Source organism: Eucyclogobius newberryi, unplaced genomic scaffold (assembly GCF_026437365.1).
Source record: "Eucyclogobius newberryi isolate DKJ021-1_F unplaced genomic scaffold, fEucNew1.0.hap1 SCAF_20, whole genome shotgun sequence".
Classification (NCBI taxonomy): Eukaryota; Metazoa; Chordata; class Actinopteri; order Gobiiformes; family Gobiidae; genus Eucyclogobius; species Eucyclogobius newberryi.
This window is the reverse complement of record NW_027315835.1, coordinates 12,009,944-12,034,624: the sequence shown is the minus strand read 5'-3', so window position 1 is coordinate 12,034,624 and position 24,681 is coordinate 12,009,944. Positions and strand designations below refer to the sequence as shown.

Genomic DNA, 24,681 nt, shown 5'->3' with positions numbered 1-24,681 from the left:
TTGGCCTTCAGAGTGGCCTATAAACAATAAAGTTTTTCCAAATAACATGACATTTTGCACTAAATTCTAATTTGCCATCCTGATCATAAAAGTATGACAGCCAAAGTCATATTTTGTACGGCGTAACCGTAGCGATGACAGAAACATCCCATGATATCCTTATGGGAAAATCGTTGAATTGCTCAAATCACCACATTTTTACGCTTCAAACTTTAACAAACTCCTCCGTGGGCAATAGCTCGATCAAGCTTTACTTTGGGAAATATCATCTACACAAGCGGGGCATCAAAAGTTATCCATATTTATATTCCAAGTGCTACGGTCTCTGTGCGGCGGCGCAGCAAATTTGACTGACACTTGTGTTCATTTGCACTGGATTGGCCATGTCCAATGTGTCGCCGTCTGTCAAGTTCTTTTTTAATTCAACACAATAAGGGCGCCATCTTTATCAAGTCGAAAGCGCAGAGTCGGAAGGCCGGCGGCCCGCGAGGGCCGTTGGATGCCGCTTGCGGCTTTAATTTGATATTGAAATTTAAAATCTGGCAAAAAAAATGTATAGCTCAGTGGTTTATCATGTTTTATAAAGACTTAATTTGAAAAAAGCAGATTTTAGATACCATAGTAGAAAAAAGTTTCAGTTGTAGTCATCTGGACTCAGTTAGAAAAAATAGACGTTTCGACTCTCATCCAAGAGTCATTGTCAATAAAAGAATTTAGGTCGAGAACTCCGATATTAATACTGTTCTGTGGTAAGACCCGCCCATTGGGCGGAGCCTTCCTGAAGTAGCAAGAGTTGTTTGTTTCAACAGAAACTCCCCCTTGTATCTACCGAGCTAGCCTATTCAGAATTTTAGTGGGCTGTTAGAATCCTCTTTGTCTTTGTGAGACCCTGGCTCAACCACCCTGAGTACCTGATTAGCATCTAAATGTTCTGGTCCTGGTCCTCTACCTTTCCAGGGGTTCAGTATACCATTATAGATACCAGGAAGATTGAATCTGAGCCCTCCATTTCTGTTTAGAGAAGGTCTTTCAAAATGTTTTCAAATGACCCAATCTCTTCTAATATATTTAAAACAAAACCCGTCTTATTGTCTACTCCATATTTGATGGGCCTGAATCAAGTACTTAAACTTATATAGGGGATGTGTATATATATATATTTTTTATTCTGGAAAAAACAGAACTAAAACTTTACTTCCAGAACCAGAAAAGGCTCCCCACTGCTGCATTCCATGTTATTAAAAAGGGTTAAGCCTGGATCCTCAATCACAATGACAGCTAAAGTACCAAAACTGTGAACAGTACCACACATTTATAAACTATGGATCATGTCAAGGTCTCGTCTTGTTCTTTCAGACCCAATCCCGTGTCACGTCTCATCTTGTGGGTTTTCCATCTAGCCCCGCCCATAATATCCTTCCACATTTATCTCCTGCATCTCAATTAAAAACTGTCAAATCATGTCATCCGTAACTCGACAGTTAAACCTCTTATTGGCAAGACGTCTCATTTGGATCGGCCTATTATGAAGTAAATTCGACCTGAACATCCCGAAACGCCCGAGCCAACTCTTCGAGAAATCATTTTGTGCAAAGACTGTAATACTTGACAGATGCTCGTCTTCAAAAGGCTCAGTTCCTTTGGCTGTGACACCGGTAGAAACTCTCCCTCGGCGATGGCATGTAAAATTTATACATTATCTTCCATCGCCAAAAGTCGGCCTCCCCCAAAAAACGCTTCGTGTGACGCGTCGTCTGCAGCAGCTGTCCATGCAACTCAATAACGCCGTTTGGAAATTCACGATATTCCGGTCAAATCAAACCAAGAAAGATTACGAAAACATTTTTTCCGAGACGATTTTGACTTCCATATCCGCTCGGCGCTTCCAGGAGCGGATGTCGTTGCTTCATTTAAAGGTCAATGACGGATGCGCCGCTCCCTTATCGGGTCGTGAACGCTAATAGCCTCAAACAAATGGGAAACAGAAGAGATGTCTGGCTGCCGGTTGGAGAGTTATGGATGACAGTGTGTTCTTCCCCCAGTTTGGTTTGAGTTTCCTGCAAAGTAAGAGGTAATTTAGCAGCATTTGTCAAGGTTATAAGACTGTAGAAGTGATTTAATCCAGAGCACCGATCGGGAAAGATGAACGTGTTTATAGACTGGATTTGAGTTCCAAGTTGAGACTAAAAGGTAAGATAATAGGTGGTGTATTAATACTGTTGGAAAGGGAGATTTAGCAAGCACATTGCACAGCTTCTCGGCGTCATGGCTCCAGCTCAGTAATGAGAAGAGCAGAATGTTTTTCTATCTCCGTTTTGCGTGTCAGACAACATCAAACCCATTCCATTGTTTTGGAAGTTTGGATGATTTTAATAAAAGCGTTCCCTGCAGCGAGTGATAGTTCTCGAAATGAGTAAGCAGTCTGGCTTCTTAAAATAAAATTGATGGGCTGGAAAGTCTTTGAACATCTAATTGAAACAAACCAGCAAAACGTCTCTAGTTCTTTTGAGCTGCTGCTTCCAATCTGACAAAATGGTACGAAGAAAAAGAGTAAAGTAGTAAGTAGAAAAGTACACATCCAAACCTCAGTCACACCATGCATGAGAATTTTATATTTGTTTTTTGTTTTTTGTATTTTGTATTTTATTTTTGTATTTTGCATTTTGCATTTTGCATTTTCCATTTTGCATTTTGCATTTTGCATTTTGCATTTTGTATTTCGTATTTCATTTTTGTATTTAGTATTTTATTTTTGTATTTAATATTTTGTATTTTGTATTTTATTTTTGTATTTTATTTTTGTATTTCGTATTTAGTATTTAGTATTTTATTTTTGTATTTAGTATTTTATTTTTGTATTTAGTATTTTATTTTTGTATTTAGTATTTTATTTTTGTATTTTATATTTTATTTTATATGTTTTATTTATAGTACTTATGTTATGCTGTTTATGTTTACACTCTATCCAGTTCATTTTAATGGTACATTCTGGTCATTATGGTCATTTTGTCATTTCGACAGTGCCGACAAGTGGTTATTTTTTTATAGTATTAATTACATTTGCCAACGACTAATAACTATCAACTTCTAACTCCAACCTCTAGTTCAGTGTTTCTAAAACTGTGGTGCCACCAGTACACGTACCCCAGGGCTCTCACAGGTGGAGCGCAAATTCTTCTGCAGTTCAGTCTAAGTCAATTTAATCCGCATTTTTGTCTCCTTTTGAGTTTGGCCTGGTTTAAAACTAAAGCATTTATTTAGCCCTTTTAGACCCCATTTTAGGCACAAATTAGGTAATATTTTTTAGGTGGTACTTGGTGTGAGAAGTTTGAAAACCACTGCTTTAGTTAATAAAAATCACTTAACTGTTGTGTCCCGCTGTGTTTTTGGAGCATTATTGTCCAAAATAACATTCGATTTAAGAAATGTTTTATGACAAGGTTTGCGCTAATCGCTAACAATAACAATCTATATAAAATGTGCTAATGTTCTCAAATGAGGTTTTGGTGTTACTCTCGTGTGGTCCAGTTGTTCTCAGTCGCCAAAACAGCCCAAGATTTTCTTTTTATCTTTTTATTTCTTTTTTTTTAAGGGTTTTTTTGGCCCGTAAACTTTATTTGACAGAACAGTGCAGCGAGAAATGGGGAAGACACTGAGGAAGGACATTCAACAAATTGTCAGGAGCCGGTTTCAAACCCACGGCCCAAGGATTTTTATAGTTTGTGATGTTGGAGGCTAATAATAACATGGTTTTCTCTGTGTTATCTGTGTTTCTCTGTGAGATATTTTGGTTTAAGGTTAACCATTTTTTTCTCTCAAAAAACAAACAAAAAATGCAGCAAGATTGTGATTTCTTTGTGATTTTAATGCATTTTTCCTGCTGTCTGAAGCACTTTGAATTGCCTTGTGTATGAAATGTGCTCTACAAATAAACTTGCCTTGCCTTGCCATAAAGGAACTAAATTTTGAGAAAAAACCCTAAAAGTACACTATTGCTATTGTACTTCTACACCAAGACTAACCCAAAACAGGACAAAAATGTGGGTAAAATTAAAAACAAAAAGTACTAGAGCTTCATAGATATCAGTCGGTAGTTGGATTTCCATCGTAAACGGTTTACAGACACAACAACATAGAGAGTAAAAACACACAGAGAACCAGTCAAAGCAAATGAAGTCTCACAGAGTTTTTAAAAAGCAACACAATCTCACCTGCCCAGCTCATTCCTCACACTTATTTCAGATGACATTGTCTGATCTGTAGCTGCACACTTAGGTTGCCCTTTTGGCTTCAGTCGGCCCTCTCAGCCGGAGCCAGAGCCAGAGAGAAGTCAGCCAACCTCGAGTTCTCGGCGGGACACGAGAGGTGAAGGGGATCGGAAACACATCTGTCAACAAACATTTTTAAACCATCACAGTCCTCCCCAAGCCTCTCCAGACACTGTGCATTCCTTCTGCCCAACCAAAACTGTCATTCAGTTCTTGTATCATGTCTGTTTAGAAACTAACGTGGTGTCAAATGGAATCGAGGGTTTATTTTGCTACGTTATGAAACAGATTTAGTATCGAAACCTGTTGGTAATGATTTGCGGGGCGCGTGAAGGCACCGGGAGACTTTCTGCAGCCCATCACAGAGTAATTACGCGGCGGAGGTCAGAGGAGTCGACAAGTCAAAGAGGCTGACATAAGCAAGGTCGAGTCGCGCACACACAAACAATTAAAACTTCGCTCGGGGTTTGGACGTGGCGTAAACAGCTGTCTCCGAGATGTGAAGCTCTGAAACACTAGATCTTCATTTGTAAAGCGTTTTCTCGCTGACATAGTTTGAACTGGGTTTGTACGGGCAAGACGACTGCGAAACAGTTATGTTATGTTGCAATGTCTATTTTAACACATTCGTTTCATGAGAAATGTAAAAAGGGCCAAGCTCCATGTGAATGTCCTTCCCACTCTCATCCCCCTTTCACATCCTGACATTTAAAGCCAACAGGCCAAATAAACACTCAATATAACAGTATTATTCTTAAACATGCATTATTTTTTAGTTATTTACCCCTGAGACGTTTGATGATCCCTTTTTAGTATAATAAAATCATTCTAAAGAAATAAAACGCAAAAAAAAAACAAAAAACTTGGTTTTAGTCTATTTTCCGGCCTCATACTGTGTCTTTAAATAAAGTGTAATCCGTTTACAATGGTTGGATTCGCTTGGGAGATCAAAATACCGGTAATTCAAAATTCTTATCAAATTAAGACTAGACGCCAGTTGTATTTTAGTGTCGGTTGCAGTTTTCATGCTAATTGGCAGCGGTCGTCAGTAATAAAGTAAATGAAGTACAGTTTATTTTGGGATCTGTAGTTTATACTTGAGTCGTGTTGTAACAAACGGGCCTTTTTACAGCTGGGATTCCAAAGCAGGAGAAAAAACATAAGAAAAAAGGGGCAATTTGATGTATTTAAGTGGGTTTTATAGGGAATTTATTTTATAGATCTAGTTGGCCATAGACTAGATCCGACTATATCATGTCAGCTTGATTCAATAGATTTGTTTTGTGCTGCCCGGTGGTTGAGTGGTTAAGACACAGCACATATGCCAGGCTCCAAGTGTCTGCCTTCTCTCCTGTCTCTATAAAGCCTACGGGCCACAAAATCTTAAAAAAATATAATACAGATTGTTGTATTATTCCATGATCAGCACCCATTTTTATTAGTATACTGTAAGTACCATGTAACCAAGTATTTTTGTACAATAAACACTCCTTTAACTAGATAGTTGAAAGATAGATGCGTTTATATCATAGGCTATTGTGGAACTTTCCAGGCAAAATCAATGACAGACCCTCAACAAGAAAACATAGCATGAGGAGCCTTTAAACATAATTTGCTTTTAGTTTTTTAGTTTTTTTTATGTATTATTAAGTAGTCCTTTTACCATTTTTAACTCGCAGGCACAGTGGTGTTTTAACTGGAAGCTGCTGATCTCGCTGGAGAGAAGAGGAAGATGCTGTCAAATTGACCAACTGTAATAAGTGTGGGGGCGCAAATATTCATGTGCAATTACTGTCGTGATCACATGCAATGGTATTTATTTATTTATTTTATCTTTATTATTTTTCCCCTCCATCCCTTGTTGGTAAATGGGAGGTTTTGTCTATAGTAGTTTTTGTTTATAAGAGATCTTCTATTGAGAGTGTTTTTCAAACTTCCTTTTCTTCTGTATCTACCTGCGTTGCAACAATGAAATTTCCCCATGTGTGGACAATAAAGGATTATCTTATCTTATCTTATTTTATAAATGGTGCAATATTCATGGTGCAATATCTGTTATTTTAAGTATTGGGGCGTGTATTTTAAGTGTTTTAGTGAGTTGCTTTTAAACAATTGAATGTTACTCACTTTCTATTCTTGTGTCCAGATGGCAAAGCAGTCCCTGTGAAACAAGCGCCCCTCTTAAGGTTCTGGACTGGACCAAGACGGAAATGTACAGGGGAAGCAGGTTAGGTGTTTTAATGGTTTATGGGTGTTTCTATGTGTAAAGTTTGTTTTTTAATAGTTTATGGGTTTGATGTGTGTTTGTATAAATGCTAAGGATAAATGTGCCATCCATGTTTGAGCTGCAGTTGTTAGGCAAACCAGATAAAGTTTGTGTTCTGCTGCTGTAGAAGAAGCTCCTGACCTCCATTTTCACAATGCACATTTATCACATTTAAATTATTTTTTAACCCGCACATTCACTCTTGACACTTCACAAATTATATGTTTATGTTATGTTATATGTACTGGAATTTCCCCATTGTGGGACATATAAGTTATCTTATCTCACTTTTAATACTTCTACATTTCTGTATTTCAACAGTAAATACTTCAGTACTGTAGCTTAAGTAATAATTTCACTGAGCTACCTTTACTTAAGCAGTACTTTATCTACCCCTGCTAATAGGCCTATTTTATCATGACAAATATGTTAAATAAATGTAATTGAAATGGGTGGTTCTTTGGATTCAGGCTGGATCTGTAATGCTTTAGCTGTCTCTTTAGCAACATTACAGTAGCCACTTTTTTTTTTACATATATTTTTACAGACAGTAATTCCATCTGGGCTGTGTGCAAAAGAGAAACAGGGTGTTTAACAAGTTTGCGCACTTACGACACACTCCCCTTTGCTCCTAACGCACTCTCATTAAGTCAATTTAGCCCTTTCATTCGGATGATAAATGTGCGATCCCCTCCGTCATCTGGTGGTGCTACAAAAACAGTGACCCGTGTCTGTCCAACGGCCCGACCCAGCGCGGTGTCCCAGGGCGGAGCGAACACAGGGGTAATTACTGCTCCATCATCCCGCAAATATGTTCCTCCGAAACTATGGCACGAGCTGCGATCCGCTACGTCCAGAGCTCCAGATGGTACGAGCAGAGAACAGGCTCGCGCTGGTCATGCACGTGACCTCTGACCTCAGAACAGCTGGGAACGAACCTGGTGGACGGAAGATTGATAAAACAAGTTTGTAATGAGGAGGTCTCTGCAGCTGCATGGATCCAACACGTTCAGGCCAAGAGCTTATGAGCTGAATAATACATAACTGTAACAAACACTAAAGCAACATTTTGTAATATATTTTAAAATTCTGAATGGAGGGAAAAGTGAAGTGGAGCTTAATGAAGTTTAAACATTTTGGATTAGCCTCAGAATATCATTAAAATATGTGTTGTTTTTAATTTGTCATGTTTATCTTGCCTAAGTCAGCAAAATAGACAATAAAGATAAAAAAATTACCAGAAATTTGCTTCTAATGACCTAAATCTGGACAGTTCACATTTTGATGTTTTAATAGTTCTCAAAATCTGTGTGAATTATTCTTACTCTTAATGTACATTTTTAAAGACGTACAAAGTAAAAAAAAAAAAAAAAAAAATTAAAAAACTTTTTTTTCTTCTGTTTTTTAAATCTTTCTGAATAAATTAAAACAAAACAACACACAAAAACAGACCAAATCAATAAATAAAAAAGAAAGGCATCCAATGTTGAGTCCGTTTTTTCCATTGTTCGTACGTCGGTTTTGGTGTCTGTCCAGTCCTCAGTCGTTTACGTCGTCCAATTTTTTGTGATGACCTTATTTACAGCAGCCAGAAGTGTGTTCAAAAGGTATCCATTTATGTTGTCTATGGCAGGGGTTTTGAGGCCCAAATAGGCTCGAGGAAACTTTTGAAGGTTGCATTTTTTCTAATAGAAAACCAACATAATTGAAATTTCTACCCAAGAAATGTACCTAAAACCCTGAGCATTTGAATCTGATTTCAGTTCATGGTTGAAAACGTGTCATGATCGACTTCCCTTTGCCTCCAGATGCTTCCATCCTGGAATCTTGAACTTTTTGATGACAGAACATCTTAAAAGCTCTTGTCGAGAGCCTTTGCCAAAAATCACTTTTACCTTTTTGTCCGTTTTTTAACCAATGTTTATTACCAACACTTTATTTAACGTAACTGTCTGGAAGATGTTATATTGTTTGGAGGTTTTTAATTAACAGGGTCTAATTACAATATTGGATTTTTGGATTACCTTTTTATCTCATGGTGATTATTTATAATTATGAGGAAATTGTATAGGGTTCACTGACAGACATTAGGAGAAAACCTACATCTAGACCAGGGGTGTCCAAACTTTTTTCACCGAGGGCCACATTTTGAAACTTATATGGAGCAGAGGGCCACAAACAACCTGACAATGTTGAATTTGAAAGTGAACACTGAAAGATTTTGCATTTGGCATTGTTCGATGAGCATCCACACCTTTAATAATACTCGGGACATTAATAATAGGTTGTTAACACATAAAAATGCTTGAATTCTTCCAATTTTACAGTAAAAGTACTACTTTTTGTTGTTTGGACCAACTTAGCAGGAAGCCAGAGGGCCAACAAAAATATTTCTGCGGGCCGCATTTGGCCCCCGGGCCGTAGTTTGGACATGCCTGACCTAGACACACACACAAACACAAACACTGGAAGTCCCCAAAACATGCAAACTAAAGCTCTTTATTTCAGAAAAGCAAAGCTCAGAGGAAACTAAGCCATTTGAACAGAAAAGGAGATACCAGCATTGTGCACGGGCCATCAGTGGATTACAGAGTCCGTGAGAAATCTGAGAAAAGCAGTAGTCGAAAAGTCCCCTCAGAACTCCAAAAACGCGCATCTACAGCAATATTCTTCATGTCATTGTCTCGATCATGACTCTGCACATGTTCCACGGAGTCAGCACGACTGTTACTGTCAAACAAATTGAACGACTTGCGGCCGACAGAGATTACCATCGCACATTTCCATTGAACGCACGAGGCTTCCAGGGAAACCTTGATCGTTTCTTCTGTTTTCTGAAAAATAAAGCCAAGCGTCATTTATTGTGGTCGATGTGTCAGTCCTGTAAATATTCAATGGTTTGCAACGCGCGCTCTTGGGAAGCCCCAAAATTAGCAATAAGTCTCTTGCAGTTTTGGGGGGATTTTTTTGCACCTGGACTGGAGTTGAACCCATTTTGGGGGGGAAAGGTTCTCGCCGCTGCCCTTCACCTCTCTCCAGGTTTCGCAGATGTTTCGTCACCGCTGATGTGTTTCGTTAGCGTTCTCATGTAAAGGATGTGATCTTGGATTTCTCAGGGAAATTTGTCCAGCGTAAGTGCGGCCCGCATGGAAACACGGGCTGGAAATGACATAATGACCGTGCATTATGGGTGATGTAGTGAAACCTAATACAAACTGTTCTTCAACTGGCACAACCCAAGCCACGCTCGCTGTAGCCACGGTGATCTCTGTTTTGGAGCTTGCAATCTATATTTATGGAGCTCTTGTTTGGGGATGATGATTGAATTTGGGGGGAAACTGTAATGCGACTGTTGCAATTATTATTCCGTCTTAGAGGTGGTCATACTCAGTCATGCTTGTGCAAATACATTTAGTTTGTAATAAAAGTGTATTGTATTGAGTAGTTTTCACATCATCGTACTTTTACTCCTACTTGAGTCATTTATTTTAAAGTCTGATATAATGTTTTGTTAAAAAATTCATTATACATCAAATACATCCAGACAGTCTCTTTTACAACTGTGATTTGAGGTAAAGCTAATATTATTTACTAATTTTGTGGACCGCAATTTTGTACTTTTGAGTAATATTCTTTTGGAGTTACAGTACTCTTACTTCAGTACAATGTCAGTACTCATACTTCAGTACAATGTTAGTACTCATACTTCAGTACAATGTTAGTACTCTTACTTCAGTACAATGTTAGTACTCATACTTCAGTACAATGTTAGTACTCTTACTTCAGTACAATGTTAGTACTCATACTTCAGTACAATGTTAGTACTCATACTTCAGTACAATGTTAGTACTCATACTTCAGTACAATGTTAGTACTCATACTTCAGTACAATGTTAGTACTCTTACTTCAGTACAATGTTAGAACTCTTACTTCAGTACAATGTTAGTACTCTTACTTCAGTACAATGTTAGTACTCTTACTTCAGTACAATGTTAGTACTCTTACTTCAGTACAATGTTAGTACTCATACTTCAGTACAATGTTAGTACTCTTACTTCAGTACAATGTTAGTACTCATACTTCAGTACAATGTTAGTACTCTTACTTCAGTACAATGTTAGTACTCTTACTTCAGTACAATGTTAGTACTCTTACTTCAGTACAATGTTAGTACTCATACTTCAGTACAATGTTAGTACTCATACTTCAGTACAATGTTAGTACTCTTACTTCAGTACAATGTTAGTACTCTTACTTCAGTACAATGTTAGTACTCTTACTTCAGTACAATGTTAGTACTCTTACTTCAGTACAATGTTAGTACTCATACTTCAGTACAATGTTAGTACTCATACTTCAGTACAATGTTAGTACTCTTACTTCAGTACAATGTTAGTACTCATACTTCAGTACAATGTTAGTACTCTTACTTCAGTACAATGTTAGAACTCATACTTCAGTACAATGTTAGTACTCTTACTTCAGTACAATGTTAGTACTCATACTTCAGTACAATGTTAGTACTCTTACTTCAGTACAATGTTAGTACTCATACTTCAGTACAATGTTAGTACTCTTACTTCAGTACAATGTTAGTACTCTTACTTCAGTACAATGTTAGTACTCTTACTTCAGTACAATGTTAGTACTCTTACTTCAGTACAATGTTAGTACTCTTACTTCAGTACAATGTTAGTACTCATACTTCAGTACAATGTTAGTACTCTTACTTCAGTACAATGTTAGTACTCATACTTCAGTACAATGTTAGTACTCTTACTTCAGTACAATGTTAGTACTCTTACTTCAGTACAATGTTAGTACTCTTACTTCAGTACAATGTTAGTACTCATACTTCAGTACAATGTTAGTACTCTTACTTCAGTACAATGTTAGTACTCTTACTTCAGTACAATGTTAGTACTCTTACTTCAGTACAATGTTAGTACTCTTACTTCAGTACAATGTTAGTACTCTTACTTCAGTACAATGTTAGTACTCTTACTTCAGTACAATGTTAGTACTCATACTTCAGTACAATGTTAGTACTCTTACTTCAGTACAATGTTAGTACTCATACTTCAGTACAATGTTAGTACTCATACTTCAGTACAATGTTAGTACTCTTACTTCAGTACAATGTTAGTGTAGGATATGCAGATGTCCTACCCCTGTTGCCATGGTGACAGGAATGCGGGCTAGGTGTTATCTACTGCCCGTGTGGAGTTTTACACCCCTCAGAAGGAAGAGGATGTAATAGTGACAACAGAGACGCTCTGAACTTTGAAAATAACTTTTCATCAAATGACTCCTTTTGGATTACAGAGAGTAACGATCTCTCCAAGACAAACGCTCAAACGCTGAAAGACTTTGCGGTTTTAGTGGTTTTAACAGACAATCATCGGATTGCAAAAATGTGTCCACCAGATGACTTTACATGTACATATTGTGATATAGTGTTTAACATGTCATTTTAACTGTTTCATAACTTGTTTTGTGGACAATTTTACCTTTTGTGTAACTCTTGTGGCCTAAAGCCAGATCTCGTCTCCTTATCAGCTCTGACCCCAGCGTGCATGCTGATTGGCTGAAGCCACGGCTCCAAAACCCCCGCGGGGAAAGACAAAGGAAAGAGCAGGAGTTACAGACCAGTTCCATCGAGAGTTCCATCCGAGCTCCAGAGCGACTTCCATCCGAGTTTCTTTCGAAGCTCGACCCTCCATCCAGGGTCCACCAGCAAGGTCCATGAGGCCTTGGGAGCAGGCCTCGGGCCTAGTTAGCGTGAGCGATGCTACGCTACGGGACAAAGACTTTTCCAAGAGAAGCTAATGTTCCCTCCCGGAACTAAGAAACCTGTGCCCGTTTTAAAAAACGTGATTGATGCTGCATCACGCAAAATCAAGCAAGGACCTTTTGCAACTTTTTCAAGTCCACAGCCTTTTAGACCAGCCACATCTGTGGAGCAGCACGACCGCCTTTTCATTCGGGAACGCCTCAGAGCCAAGGAGAACGCCTCAGAGCCAAGGAGAACGCAGATCGCAGAACCAATCCAGTCCTTCTTTGGCCAGACAACGAGAGAGAGCCGAGCTCCAGAGCAGGCCCTTGGACCCCACGCAGGCCCTTGGACCCCACGCAGGCCCTTGGACCCCACGCAGGCCCTTGGACCCCACGCAGGCCCGTCTTCTCAGGATCACAGCTTCTGGTTCCGTTCGTATGAATGCACTTCACAGGCTGGCTGAATTTCATCTGAGAGTTAACTCTTGCACACACCTAGATAGATCTAGAACCATCATGTCTAGTGTTTTCCATCTGTTATCGACTCATTTGCATATTCCTGATTCATATTTATCTGTTTAATTCTTTGGTCATTAAATCTTCATAACCCACATTTGGTTAAGTGTTCTTTCATTTCCAGAAAAGGGGTCAATGTCACGGTTACGTTCTCAAACCTTTAGATCAACGAGCAAATTAATTTCTAATTAATTAATTAATCTAGATATCTGATTATAGAGTTGTTAAATTGCCGATTATCCGGCTGGTGCCCCATTCTTCTCTTAAAAATACGATTCAAACTTACCCACACTTAGGCAGTGTGTCATGTTTGAATTCTTGAACAATTCTTTAATCAATATCAACCCCCCTCCTCCACAAGTGGGTGGACATTCATAACCTTACAGTACTTGTACTAGTATGTTACCCTACATTAGTACTCTTACTTCAGTACAATGTTTACCTTTAACTCGGACCACCTCTGGTTAAGGCACAATAAGCTCTATTATTATTAATGTTAAAGGATATACATTTACTGTCACAAATAAATAAACACTATACAGATTATGTAGATTAGATGTTTGATGGCAATTGAACAGAAAAACATGACAAGAGTAAGGATTTGATTGAGTTTGCCTGTACGGGTGGTTTAACTAGTAGTTAAAGTATCTAAAGTGGCTCAAAGAAAGAACTAGTCGCTCATGACAGGAATAACACTTGGGCCATTGCAGCTGATGTTATTTCTGATTTTTGTACTTTTGTGCCGGAGAGCAGGCCCTGTTATTGAATTAAAGTGATTCCACCATATTCCCAAAGTAGAACAACGTGTAGTGAATTGTGAACACATAAAGTCACGGTGGATCAGGCCTGACCCTTCAGGGGACAGAGATGACAGCGGAGTGATGTTGAGTGGCAGCTGAGGCCGGCTTCAGCTCACTTCAAACCAAAGCAAATAAAAGCTGCGTCGGACTTTGAGGACAGTGCAGGGGGAAAAAAGTCCCTGTACTTTCCACGAAATTCTCTACAGATTTTCGAAAAGGATGGATGAAAACAATGAAAATGTTTGCCAAAGTGATGTGGATCGTTTGAGGAGTTTGGCCCAGGTAGCGATTAGATTTCCTACCAAATCGTTCACAATCTATGCATTAAAGGTGCATTATTTACTTTTTCTGGATGTTATGGCGTTGGCGGGATGTTCCACAATATGGCTCTAATCATCATCACTCTTAAGACTTTTCTCCAGTTACAGCGTCCGGTTAGCTTAGCGTAGTGTTTTTGTGCCGGTACTTCCTGTCTAATTCTTTCTCTGGGGTTTTTCCAGTCACGCTGAAATGAATAAATGCTTAAAAGATCACACAGTGGACAAAGACTTTACAAATGAGATGGATACTTCCCTGGAGAACACTTCTGCGGTTGTAAAATGAGACGTTTGTGGGTCAATGCTAAATTTGAGACATGATAAATATAGAAATAAGACAAGTTTGAATGAAAAATCGAAGTAATCTATAAATAAAAACTGTCAGATTGACTTCACGTACAATTTTAACTGTCTGTGTAGTTTGCATTTTAATGGAAGTTAGCATTAGCTCCTGTGCACAGATCCCATTCAATGAAAAACACAGACAATATGGCATTGAACTTGTCTATCACCATGGAGACAAGCATCTTAAACAAGCAGGTGAATCCTCTGAAAAAAATACATGATAGTAATAGTAATGTAACACAGAACGTATAATGCTAAATATACAAAAAAAACAGACAGAAAGCAACAGACTGTATATAACTTCCATTACTTTATTTATATTCTGTACAGGGTTCATACTAGATGACAATATGGGATATCATTTACTACAAAAGGGCTGCATAAATAATTTAAATGTAGAAATAAAATAAATACACAGTTCATTCTTTGTAATAGTCCTTCTTGTGTCTCGAAGCGGCCCGTACGTCTCTCTATGTCCGACAGAGACCGCGGAGGACCACACAGGTGAGACATGTACACTCGCACGACAAAACCAACTCCAGGCGCCATTTCACAAACAGAATTCAACGAAAAGCAAACACCGCCGGCACAGTTTGGAGAAATCAAAGTCAGGAAGTAATACGGGCACAAACAACGGGAGGGAAACAATTTCAGGAAAAGGTGGAGATGACTCGTCGCGAAAGCCAGACCCAGCGAGGAAGACGCTTTGTGATGTCTGCAGAAACGAGAGCAGGTACTGACACTTCCTCTTCCTCGTTTATTTGCTATTTCTGATTACAAATGATTGGAGAGATTTTGGCAAAGTGTGTGGGAAAAGTGGCAGGACACTCCAACCTGATGCCTCCCTCGCCAGTGCAAACAGGAAATACACTCATATACAAGTGTGGCCTCATTTCTACGGCACGTTTCCACTACAGAGGAGCCGGGCAGGTCATACTGTTGTCATGGTTGCACCTGGTAGGATAGGATGCAGTTTCTCGATTATGGACGGCATTTTGAGGACTTTTGACAATGAACAGATTACATATTTTTTTTAATAAATTTTGAATTGCTATGACAAATGTGCTATTTTTTTATTATTATAACGGAGCTTAATGCATAGTAAGACCAGTGTCTGTTAGTTTATAATGTAATACAGGACTAACATATAATTTTAATATGAATTGGCAATATCTTAAGTCAAGAAGGGAGCGAATCCTTGATATTAATACTAAAACTTCCAATTTGATATTGATACAAAGGGAAAGGCTTGATACTCTTTAATATATTTCTTATACTTCGGATATGGCTCGACACCATTCTAAACTATTCAAGGAAGGTTTTGACTTGTTATGTGATTTCTTTCCATTTTTATAATCTTAAATATTTCAAATCATGTTAGTTTGATTATCAATCGGTTTTTCGGTATTAATACTTTGACAAGCCAAGTGTAGCGTGTGAGGTCTTGGGTTTGATTCCCGGCCTTTCTGTGTGGAGTTTGCATTTTATTACTCATGTCTGCCTGGGTAAGATGACATAACACACGCTACCACTAAAAAAACTAAAAATAAGGTAAAATAAGGGTTTAATAAAAGAGAAAATAGACCTGTAATGTTCCTGTTTAGTCTTAGATTTCTGTGTATTTACTTCACTGTGGCATTCTGACTGATATTAATGCAGTCTAAAACCAAAATTTAAACTAGCTAACGGTGACTTTTGTATTTCTAGACTTTATTATATGTTGGAGGAGGGAATTACCTTGCTGGAGGCATATTTAGGTTTGGGTCCAATTTATCCGAATTCCTACATGAATCCCCAACGGCCATGTCAAAATGCACTTATCGATTCACAAATGACGAAGCTGTGTCAGACCTCATATATAATCACTACTTCCCTTCTCGTTTCTGTCTGATTTTCTGCTTGAGTCGTGGGAAAGGTGCTACCGTAGCTGACAAGTCGCTCCAGTTGGGACAAAGTGCTGCTCGGGGCTGTCCTGATGACTGAGGAGCTGAGGCACTGTCCAAAACCTCATCAGAACCTGTCAACATCCAGCGTCAGGGCGCCTTCCTGCGCTCCCGTCATCTGCTCCAAAGCCGAGCCAAAATGGAGATGGATCACAACCGTTTAGAAGCAAAGATCGGCCTTTCACCTTGAAGCACTTAGAAAGCCGCGTTGTGGTGCGTATCCGCTGGATGTTTGTACAGGTGGATCGGAAACCTTCAGGTCTTCTCATTAGGTTTGAACGAAGAAGCGTTGTGTCATAGCGATTGCAATATTTTCAACAGTTTACATGTTCTTTTATCCAACTCAGTGCCACGTCCTCTGACCAGCCAAGCTCTCGATAATGGTATTCGTCATGCATTATATCACGTTCGACAATACGGCTGAGAAGCAGGGACTGATAATGATGTCCGTGACTTGAACCAGCCCAGCGCATATTAGCTTTTGAGTGAGTCCTCTTGTCTCCTCTTTGCTGGAGATATATTCTTGTATAGTATATTGAGTCTCTGTCCGATCAAAAGTCATTTTCAGTACATGTTGTCTATGAGCGGCGTATTGTTTTTGCTCCGATCCTTGGACAACCGACTGTGCTTCCTGCTCCGCTGCGTTCTGGGCACCTCCTTGGCCTCGGACTGGTTGTGGTGGGGCCTGAAGCGCTTGCACTTGCAGGACGTCACCACGCGGATTTTGTAAGTCCGAGTGTTGCCGTTGGGACAGTGGAGCGGGACCCGTTTCGTCCGGGAGTGGGCCGGGATGCAGCGGTACTCGGAGGCATTGCTCCTCCACCACTTGGCCCGCGTGATGGAGTTGGGCAGCAGGTGGCTGGGCATGCACTGTCCCGAGCACACCAGCTCGCGGATGGGGTTGGCGCTGCGACAGGATCCGTCCGCGATGTGGCGGGTGGAACGCAGCTCTCGGCAGCTCAGCTCGGACGCACCTGGGAAGAAAGAGAGAGTTCCGGATTACGAAATGTGGCTTCGGTCCAGAACAAACTGTTTTGGAATGGACGGACGAGGCGAGTATACATTGTTGCTGCATTTAGAGAGGAACAATTGCACTTTTGTGTGTGGTTGTTTGGCCAGTTTAGTTTTTCTGTAGCGGTGCACTACGTTACTGTTCCTGTGGATTGCTTAGACTTGAATGTTCAACAGTATGACATTAAAATTGACTATGCACATTCATTTAATTCAAGGGGTTTTTGGATTCCTAAATAAAGTCTTGAAAAACATGCAATCAAACTGTAAGCTGTGTCGTCTCTCCACAGATGTGACCTGTAATTTGGCCAGGAGGCGTTTCCTGCTTGGCTCCATGGAGATAGATAAGTTTAACGCCATATGGAATGGAAAAATTTAAGCAAAGCAATAAATAATCTCCATAATCTAATAATAATAATAATTTCTTTACAAGATAAAGGTTTTGATTTTGCACCAGATTACTTGTAGTAGTAGTTGTAGCAGTAGTAGTAGTAGTAATATAGTAGCATTTGCTACACTATTCATGGTTTAAGAGTGACGAAAATCTAGCACCGATGACAAAGCAACTGACAATTCAAAGAAAAATGATACACTTTTGGTCAAACGTTTTCAAATATCGGCGATAAACAGGAAGTTGAAACATCAATGGTAGAGTAGAAAGGAGTATTGGGCGGTTGTAGCTGTCATAATTCTTTTGTTGTCCTGACAATAGTAGCACGGGTAGTAGTAAGTAAAAATGTATTTTATTGTTACTCAACTACACCTTACATTGTGTACATGAAGTATGTGGATGGTGTGATTAGCTGACGATAGCGTCCAAGGCATCCAACTGGCAGTGATCGTCTGAGAGCCAATCCAGACTATGAAGCCATTAAACGACTTAAGATCCATCAAACATAATAGAGGGTTCCTTTTGGAGACGAAAACTGGCACTGGACACTGGCCCTCAGGAAAAGCAGGGCAGAGAAAATAATAGCTGTCTAGTTATTTTAAGGCCTCTACGTTTTCGTGCTCTCTTGGACATCTGCCAGACTGATTCGAGATAACAGCCACGGCTTGTAATCCTATATAGAAGCCGCAACTTTTTTTTTAACAGCTTGAGTTATTGTCCCATTTTTACAACGAGCAGTGAAATGTCGGTTAAGAAATGATACGCTAGCCCGTGTATCTGATTCCCCCTGTGGTTTTCTTTAGGGTTAAACAAAGGGTTTATATGCGGTAACTTCCCTTTTTCTAAAACCCGATCTCAAGTTATTCTGTCGTGGCCGCTAAGGGATTGCCACAGTTGTACACAATGCCTACCACACGCATCAAGTGCCGCTTACCACACAGTCAAGCTGTTGTGTGAAATTAATACGAAATACTTGTCCATTTGTGCTTTCTTCAGACTCAGAACGGACCTGAAAGTAGTTGTTTCTTTAGCGTTGTAGAGGCTTTGTGGGTCAATGGTAGAAAAGTTTCAAAAGGTAGACATCTGGACCACTCCTGGATGAACGAGGGTTTACACCGGCTTTGTGGGTCAATGTAAAGAAGAGCATTCACTCCTTAAATGGTTAGAACTAAGAGATCAATAGATGGTTTGGTTATGTTTTACTTTTGTATGAGGTATTCCTGGTTTGGTCCTGGTGTGAGTCCAGTTTTCTCCAGTTTTTGTTGCAGGTTTAGTCCAAATTTTGACGTAGTGTGTGATGTATGCAAGTGTGAACATACCCTAAGCAGTACTATTACTATTTTTGCTTTTATTCTTCATCATCTTTGTGCACCCTTGTGTTTTTGTATCACCCAGGAGGCTCCTCACATCAAAATTGGACCCAAACCAAGACTAAACCTGAAACTAAACCTGGACTAGATCAGATCTAAACAAGAACTAGAACTGGACCAAAATAAGTCTAAATCAAGACTAAAATATGCTCAATTTAGTACCAAACAACGACAAGTGTGAACGCGCCCTTCGACGTAAACCGACATCGCGCCGCGTCTCGTTCTTTTGTCCATTGCCGATTCCAAAACACGTCTTTAGCACGTGTCCATTTTTTTAACGACTTGTCAAAGCAGATCGCGGCAGACTACTGTGTTGCTGCGTGAGCTGTTAATTCTCCCCGTGTGATGCGAAGAAGCGAGGCGTCTGGGAGAAGGTTGGAGGGCGGCCAGGCCAGTGGTCCAAACCGCGCTGACACCGCCGTGACGACCGCGGACAAAGAGCCTGCCTATTGCTGTCGATGAGCTACAAAAACAGTTTTATGAAGCCTTCAATTACGGTCATAATGGAACACATAATCAGGTTTGTTCTGCTCTTGGTGCTGTCTTTACTGCGGTGACGTAAAGGCTACATCACTTTTCAAATCCGTTTTTTTTTCCGTTGTTCTGTTACAATTCTATGTCGAAAAAGCAAATTGATTTCTAGCTATAATCTTCTACTTGTGTTGTGGGAAACATATGATCATATTCCTCAAATAACTGAAATAATAGATGCAGATTGTTTCATTGTTCCATTTGAGTACCACCAGTTTACTTTAGTCCAATATTGTAGTTTGGATGGTGTTTTTAGGCGTATCTGGACAAAAACACACACTATCCATCATTTATTTAGCGCTAATCAATAAGTTAAGTGATGAAATTAAGAGAAGATTGTGAAAAATGTACCACCCAGTCGGACCTAATCAGAATATTTTCATTGGTAACACGTGGGAATGATCAAAAGCATTCTTGCATTTAAAAGGCTGTTCCCAAACCCACCCAAAGTCAACTATTGATGTACAAACTTTGGCATTTTCCATCCGAGAACGCACGTTGTTGCAATCACAATTACGCCACGACTAAGTAAAGCCTCTCTAATAGTATAGGAAAAAATAATGAGTGAAAAAATGTTGATTCGTCTTTAAGCGCTTCATTTCAACTTGTGGAGTGCAGCGGGAGCCACAAAAATGCCTCTACATCGCACACCACCACCGCACTTTGGCACTGGGCACAAGCTCGACACCCACGCAGGAGCTGGTCTTAATTTGGTTAATTAGTGAGAAGGAATTAACTCAAACGAAAGGAAATGTCTTATATTGTGACAAGCTGGGTTCAATTACAGGCCTGTATTCGATTTTCAAAAGGTGAAAGTTTAACGGACCCACTTGAGAACAAACGCCCTTGTTGGATAATTAGCATAATTATGAGTTTTTGGGGTCTGTTCATTTTCACATGAGTTATGACCTAAGACATGATTTTTTTTCTTCTTTGTTTTTCTACAAAGACAAGATCAACATGTTTCTGTCTCTCAACAGACTATAATAAAAGCTATTTTCAAAGTCATTGCGACTAAGTGTGCATAAATCAAGCACAAAACCAGTACGTGGGTGCCAAATAATCAAATTAATCCATATTCCAGCTTTAAATTAGTTACTTATTTTCTACATGTTGCAACTAGAGGAGGGCAATGTACCGGAATGCATAATAATGTTTTGAAAATACACTAAAATTTGATTATCGAATATCATGTTAATAGTGAAAAAAGCAACAAAAAGGTCTGATTAAAGCTAAAATTAGAAAAAGTGATGCTGTTCACTATCAAATAAGTGTATACGGTGACATTTCTGCTCTTTTGTGATTCATTGACAGACATTTCACATTTGCGTGATGAACTGACATCATTATTTGTACCAGGACCCTCCAAAAAAGTGTCATTTTTGGTCAACATCGCCCACACCAATCAACAACTTAACATAATTCACACATAAATCTGCTAAATTATGACCATTTGAGTCGTGATGTGCGTCAAAAACAGCAATAACGGCGCACTTACTGTACGAGAAGGTATTGGCCGCTCTCCCTCCGTTCTTCGCCCGGTTGTTACCCAAAGTCTGATTGTGTCCGCCGCCGTTCGCCGCCCGCGCCATCGCCCCCTGCTCCGGTTGCGTCCGGGCTCTGTACTCCGGTAGGTTCTCCGTGGCGTCGTTGCTCAGTACTCTCCAGTCCTTGGCCGCGGCGCAGCATCCCTGGAGCAGCAGCAGCAGGAGCAGCGGGACGGAGCTGGAGGCGAGGAGGACCGTGGCGGACACCTGCATGGTTCAAGAACGCGCGCGCGGGACGGGGGGAGAGATGCGGGACGGGGAGAGATGCGTGACGGGAGGAAGATGCGTGACGGGAGGAGCGGCGTGCCGGTGCGCGGTGCTCCGGTTGTGGGTCCGGACTTACGCAGGGGAGAGGCGCGCGCGGGGTTTTAAAGACGACGCGCGGATGACAATTAACGCGCGGATGGGAGGGGCCCGCGGAGCTGCGCTTAAAGTTCATTGGGAAAGGAAAGTGTGAGGAATGGATGGGAAAGAGAGAGAGAAAAAGATGGTTTGTGAGGATGTGATGGTAGAAAAGATAAAGATGTGGGTTTGGAAATGAATTGGATTAGACAGTAAATGGATAAAAAGCGCACAATGGCATGTTTATTATCACTTCCCCTGGGTTGCGTGTCCAACAGGGATGAGGCAGCTTTAGATGTGATTTATTTTAAACTATATTTGACAAACAAGCTCAGTTCTGCTTCCTGTTGCATCATTCTGGGTTTCAAACGGCCAAGTGTGTTAAAAAATATATATGTTTGTAGAATAATATACGCAAAAAGAAACAGGAATGAAAAAACAGTGTCTAGAACAATTTTTAACAATGATATATTTATTTTTTTAACCCAGTGTAACAGTTTAGTTGGCTAAGTGTTTTTATGTGGGTTTGTTTGTGTTTTTTTCAATTTTTTAGTTGTATTATGAGGTATTTTCACGCGCAAAAGCTGAAGAAACAAGATAAATCAACAAGAATATGTCATTATTTGCACAGATGACATGAAATAAACAATTCAAACGGATCTTAAACGTGCTTAAATTTAAATTCCCACAGTTTTATTTAACTCTTTTGTCATGCACTTCAAAGTCCACGGCACCATTATGAACCTCTGCGGTGACGGGCGCTGACATACCTCGCTTCCTTCTTCAATTCAAACGCTGCCCCCTACAGGAAGAGTCAACACATGAGAAGAATGGACGGGATTAAGTCGCGTTTAAGGCCTTTTGTGCACCAGAGTGTAGACAGGCCACTCACGGCAGGAAGCCAGACATAAAGACAAGTGTGCGTTTCCTCTAAACCATTCATTAGAGGCAGAGATGCTCCATAATGATAAACACAAGCGCGCACAACGTTCCGGTTGACTGCGGTTCAATGCAACAATTATAAGTGTTTCTACCACAGTATTGTTAGATTTTGGTCTCAATCTTTCAGGCCTTCACACATATTTACAGTTTAAACAGTTTTATTTCACACATTATCGCATATTTCAAAGGTGATATGGCGTTAAACAAGATTTTGGTCTCAATCTTTCAGGCCTTCACACATATTTACAGTTTAAACAGTTTTATTTCACACATTATCGCCTATTTCAAAGGTGATATGGCGTTAAACAAGATTTTGGTCTCAATCTTTCGGCCTTCACACATATTTACAGTTTAAACAGTTTTATTTCACACATTATCGCATATTTCAAAGGTGATATGGCGTTAAACAAGATTTTGGTCTCAATCTTTCAGGCCTTCACACATATTTACAGTTTAAACAGTTTTATTTCACACATTATCGCATATTTCAAAGGTGATATGGCGTTAAACAAGATTTTGGTCTCAATCTTTCGGCCTTCACACATATTTACAGTTTAAACAGTTTTATTTCACACATTATCGCCTATTTCAAAGGTGATATGGCGTTAAACAAGATTTTGGTCTCAATCTTTCAGGCCTTAACACATATTTACAGTTTAAACAGTTTTATTTCACACATTATCGCCTATTTCAAAGGTGATATGGCGTTAAACAAGATTTTGGTCTCAATCTTTCAGGCCTTCACACATATTTACAGTTTAAACAGTTTTATTTCACACATTATCGCATATTTCAAAGGTGATATGGCGTTAAACAAGATTTTGGTCTCAATCTTTCAGGCCTTCACACATATTTACAGTTTAAACAGTTTTATTTCACACATTATCGCCTATTTCAAAGGTGATATGGCGTTAAACAAGATTTTGGTCTCAATCTTTCAGGCCTTCACACATATTTACAGTTTAAACAGTTTTATTTCACACATTATCGCCTATTTCAAAGGTGATATGGCGTTAAACAAGATTTTGGTCTCAATCTTTCAGGCCTTCACACATATTTACAGTTTAAACAGTTTTATTTCACACATTATAGCCTATTTCAAAGGTGATATGGCGTTAAACAAGATTTTGGTCTCAATCTTTGAGGCCTTCACACATATTTACAGTTTAAACAGTTTTATTTAACACATTATAGCCTATTTCAAATGTGATATGGCGTTATTAAACAAGCAGGTGACAAGTTACAAGTCAAATCTGGTTTAATTGGTGATGAAATAAAAACGCCTGTAATTGGATGAATGCAAGAAAAATAAGTTTAATGTTATCTCTCAACGCCACCGGCAGCCATTTTTGTTCTAGGCCTAATGTAAACGCTAAAGGAAATCTGGCTCGACTGCTATAATATCAGAACAGTTCTAATCTTTAGTGTAAACTGTGGTTCTGACATCAATACAAGAACAAATTATATAGGGAAAAAAGTACAAAAGCATTTTAAAACCCAAGTGTGTCTCCGTTGCAGCGGGTTATGTAAAAGTCGATGATTAGCATTTAGCAGGTCAAAAATAACAGACTCCAAGACTGAAACGTGGCTTGAAACATTCTGTGAGTTTGTGGGTAATTGTGCAAAATGTGTATTATGTTTTTATGAGATTTTTGAGTTTTAGTGCCGACTTTGACTTTGTCTTTGCCGGCTATACTACATCCATGTAAAGTCATGGCAAAGCAGTTCAAAAGCCGCAATATCTGCGCTAACTGCCCGGCTAGTTGGCAAATACCGACACCTTTCACCCAACATTTGTGAAAAATGTTTGCGTTTATGAAAAGACAAAGTAGGAAAAAGTAAACTCCTGAAGAACTAATATGTCACGACCAGCCGCAATCGAATTATATTATTGATATGTGACGTACGTTGGCGTCTGCGGAATATTTGAGTCAAAGCGACATCTCCGTGGAAACACAAAGGTAGCGGACCACCCACTGGAAAAGTTACATAGCGCACCTTTAAAAACCATGACGTTATTTGACTTTTGACAGATATGTATGTTGAAAAATGCCTTTATTAACTTGAATACCTTTGACATCTACAAAAACTACGGATCAATCCAGTCACAAAATACAGTCTGGTATTGTTATGTCTCTAGTTTAAGTATTTCAAATAACAGCTTTGTCGTAGCCGCACGCACTTTTCAAATGAAAGCGTAGAAGCTCCGACTGTCTGCTCAAAGCCAGACCCAGATTACAGCCTTTCCTCCGACATCACAACGCTTGTCAGTCCCGGGCTCGGTTTAGACGTTTTTGGGGTTTGTCGTACTATTTT

At 39.5% G+C, this 24,681-nt stretch overlaps 1 protein-coding gene across 1 annotated transcript; it reads right to left on the bottom strand.

Annotated features, from left to right (window-relative positions):
* Nucleotides 1-14,576: 14,576 nt before the first annotated feature.
* sost (sclerostin) lies at nucleotides 14,577-21,309 on the bottom strand. Its single transcript, XM_072456459.1, has 2 exons — nucleotides 21,033-21,309; nucleotides 14,577-17,205 (listed from the first exon to the last, which is right to left on the bottom strand). Exons 1-2 carry the CDS (start codon nucleotides 21,292-21,294, stop codon nucleotides 16,796-16,798), a joined length of 672 nt encoding a protein of 223 aa, XP_072312560.1. The 5' UTR covers nucleotides 21,295-21,309; the 3' UTR covers nucleotides 14,577-16,795.
* Between the last annotated feature and the right edge of the window lie 3,372 nt (nucleotides 21,310-24,681).